General features: G+C 38.4%; 1 protein-coding gene across 1 annotated transcript; it reads left to right on the forward strand.

Moving 5' to 3' along the window:
* Positions 1 to 242: 242 nt before the first annotated feature.
* Positions 243 to 3,234, forward strand: LOC146132006 (transmembrane protein 45B-like). Its single transcript, XM_083397177.1, has 5 exons — positions 243 to 461; positions 678 to 855; positions 1,434 to 1,610; positions 1,922 to 2,053; positions 2,788 to 3,234. The coding sequence occupies exons 1-5, from the start codon at positions 298 to 300 to the stop codon at positions 3,232 to 3,234; spliced, it is 1,098 nt and encodes a 365-aa protein (XP_083253303.1). The 5' UTR covers positions 243 to 297.
* Positions 3,235 to 3,723: the final 489 nt, after the last annotated feature.

Here is a 3,723-nt window from a genome sequence, read left to right on the forward strand (position 1 = left end):
AAATTTCGCTTTGATGAGATTCGAACTCGCGTCCTTGGCCAAACCGGGACCGCGTTAATTTAATTTTCAGTAAAAATTGTCGCTGTTTCAGTATCGTAAAGTTTTTAACACATTGATCCGAACAGCTTGGAAATTTTCAGAGTAGAAAAAGTGGAACTGGTGTCTTATCCTAACCGACTGATTGGGCACGTCTGTGTTGTGTATCCCAGAAACCGCACTTGTCCAACAAGCAGATTCTTACACGAGACGTTACTTCAGCTGCTGTTTTAGTTCCTGGTAGGTGATTATTTATTCGAGATGGGAACCTGGGAAGGACATATTTCCCCCGGCTTTGCTTTCTACTCGTTCGGAATCGTGTATTGCTTTCAATTCGCGAGGGACTACTTGCTTCAGGGACGCAAAGAGGGCTACGACGGCAGCCAATGGAAGCACAATAGCGCGTTAAAGACGATTTACGTCAAGTAAGAACTCATGATTTTGGATATCCTACTTTGTATTGCGTTATAAGGTGAGGCCGATTCTAAAGACAGATGCGCGTTTTTGAAAGGGAGTACTGGTCTGGTTGCTTTTTAAGTCACTTTGACCAAACAAGAACAAATATTTTGCCTGTAAAAATACTTGTGCGATACAATTTCTAGCACCATTGATTGTGAGTATAAGATATTCGTACTATATAGAGTTATGGAATTTTCACTGACTTTGCCGAAAGCCGAATCAAACTATTTTGACAGAATCAAACAATTTCCGGTCGATGCCTTTTTGAAACTCCTCTACGGGTTTGGAGCCGCAATGGCCGAGTTCTTTTACCCACCAGGAACCAACAAGTTGTACTTGCAATACCCCAATGGAGATTGGGTTAGTTTCTACCTATTGTTCCGCACGAATAATAGCGCTATGATCGTTGTGTTGTGGATTGAATCCTGAACTTTCAGCAGTATTATAAAAAGCCAAGCATTTTTTTCTTTTAGTGTTGCAAAGCATTATCTCCAGTCGCATTAAAATAAAATAGCGCACCACCCCCGGCAAAAGGGTGCCCAAAATTTATAAAGAATATATCAAAAAACGTTGATAAAAAATGATTAGAAGTTTTATTGAGCGAGTTTGTGTACTAGTAAAATTGTGTTATTCCAATATCGATATTTTGTGCAAAAACCACAGCGATCGGAGCAAAAACCAAGTTACATAATTTGTATTGTGAAATAGGCTAAAAATTGAAATACCAATAATAGTTTTATGGTATTAGGCTGAGACTTGCCTGCATCGGTAAACCTGTTTATCTTCAACTTTTAATGTTATCCCCGTGTAGAACTTTTGGTTGGATAGCAAACCATGGCTGTATAACGCTCTAATTAATTTGCGATCGACTCCGATATTAATGGACACCCTAAGTCACCAGTATTCTGCATCTCATCCCAGCCAATAACTTTCTACAGGCCCACTTAAATGAGTGGCAGCACTTCACGATGTACATTTCCTTCGCTGTGAGCGGCGTGGTGGACATCATCAGCCAGAAAGTGTTGAAGGAACGAGTCGTGGCCGCGGAAAAAGCCGCTGTGGCCGGCGCGTTTTACATCACGTCGATCCTTCTCTTTTATCACAAACACGGCAAGGTAAGGTACAGTTAATTTTAACTGGTACTTCACTATAGGGAGCAGTGTTAGTGTACAATTAAGTGCTAACACCACTAGACCATTGGCGCAAGTGAATTCATGTCTTCGCATTTGTAAAATCATTTTTTATCTGGACAAAGTGTAGCCCACAGACACATTGGAACGCAGACAAACCGGAAAAAGTAATGTAAATCAATATGTACTTTGTTTATAATTTAATACCATTTAAACTTATTCAATACGAATTACGATAGTTTGCAATTCATTTAAAATCTTGAATAGCAAATGTATGATATATTTGCTCCGCGCAGCACGAGTTGGAAATGGAAGCTCACGAACTGTTGTTTTACGCAAGTCTGATGATGTGCGCCGTGCTTACCTTGGAAATCTGGAGACCCTACGACCGTCGACTTATGCTTTCGCACACGCTTCTCGTCATGCAGGTGAACACTTGCGCTGTACTACTAAAATTTTGCGATATATAACATGAGGGTAATTATCCATAAAAGGTATTTTGGGGTTGGATGCATCACAAGGTCCTAGAGAAGAAAGCAATGCTACAAATGCACTTCACAAATAGCGTTTGAAATTTAAAGCCTATTATAGCGAAAAAAATGATTTTAGATTAAAAATGTTTTTTTGTAGTTCTTCATCAGTTTGTAGCTGTCGAACCGATTGCCCGTGATCACAGCCTTACAATTAAGTTCACATTTGTCTATAAAGCTTTCCAAAAATTCTACATTTACTCTTATTCGTCGGAGCATAATGGTTGAAGGTTTAGTTAGACGAAGTAAGAATATCAAAGCCCATGTACAAGTATAGCTGACGTTGAAATGGAATTGAGATATTCGAAACGTTCACAATGTCACCTACTTCATGGGCTTTGATATTTCTACTACCTGTTATTTCTATCGTTGAATAAACGTAAAAACACCAAAAGATGTTCAGGCAATTACCTCGTTGCTTTCTTTTATCTATGAGATCCCTAAACTAATTCACGTGTTTGCGAATCGCATGGTCCACATACAGGACTCAAAAATGTACGATTTAAAAGTAAAATGGAATGTTTGCCAGTCGTGTCGTTGGGCTATTTACCGAAAGCTAAAGTACGATGAAATTGAAGATTATGTTTTTTTACCATTCCCGTACAGAAAACTAATAGCTTTTTTCGTTTCAGCTTGGCAGCTGGCTTTTCCATCTCGCGTTTATACTCTTTCCGTCCAAAGGACACGAGTGGAACCCGGAGGACAAGATGAACCAGATGGTCCTCCCCATCTTCTTCTGTTGGCACATCTTCCTCAACGCGTCCGTATTCGCTGCTATTTTCCTCACCCAGTTCCTATATCTTAAGGTAAGTTGCGCGTTGGACTTTTTGCGTTTAATTTGTCGAGGTTATAGGTTCATTGTGATTTTTAAAAGCTTTTTGAGGAACCGAAATGGTCTCTCAAATTTCTCAAAGGATCTCTTATACTTTACATACTTTGATACAGTTTTTTTAGCAGAACTTATGGCGCCGTTATCTGGCGTAACTGCAGGGTTATGTCTGTTAATAAAGTGGTTTTCGAATTATTTTAACCTATGTGGTTCTTTTGGATGTAATCACAATGTCTGGACAAGCACTTAAAAATGTTTTTTTTTATTTTTTTTTTATTTTTTTTTTATTATTGATTTAACGACAATCAGGTGGCAGTCTTACGACTGAAGAAAGCCTTTTGTCGCGACACCAATTATAACGAAGAACAAACGGTTTTAAGGAACAACACGTATGTTAAAAATGTTTGGCCGATTTGATTTTTAAAACGCATTAGTTTCGTCATGTCGGCTTTGTTTTGTTTTATCGACTTGTGGTAAAAGCTTTTACAATTCAAATAATGAACATGCTTTTCTACCACATAGGACAATTTAACTACCATATTGTGTCTTTTATAAAGACTATATGGCGTATACATAGGATACAGTAGTTTACATGTAATCTTTGTATATGGCCTTATTTGTCTAATTCTAAATAGAGAAATCAGGTGGCACTGTATAAAGACAAATTGTATTTGATTCTCGACAAGCTTTCGCACAACCGTGCTTCATCGGGTCAAAGTATAAATGCTTCACGGCTGTT

The sequence above is a fragment of the Ascidiella aspersa genome, chromosome 9 (assembly GCF_963924565.1).
Source record: "Ascidiella aspersa chromosome 9, kaAscAspe10.2, whole genome shotgun sequence".
NCBI classification, from domain to species: domain Eukaryota; kingdom Metazoa; phylum Chordata; class Ascidiacea; order Phlebobranchia; family Ascidiidae; genus Ascidiella; species Ascidiella aspersa.

What these genes read in the sequence shown, in the direction of transcription:
- LOC146132006 (XM_083397177.1), top strand. Translation starts at nt 298, where the DNA reads ATGGGAACCTGGGAAGGACATATTTCCCCCGGCTTTGCTTTCTACTCG. An exon ending in TTAAAGACGATTTACGTCAA is followed by an intron (nt 462 to 677) that starts GTAAGAACTCAT and finishes CGTACTATATAG; the next exon opens with AGTTATGGAATTTTCACTGA. An exon ending in TTTATCACAAACACGGCAAG is followed by an intron (nt 1,611 to 1,921) that starts GTAAGGTACAGT and finishes TGCTCCGCGCAG; the next exon opens with CACGAGTTGGAAATGGAAGC.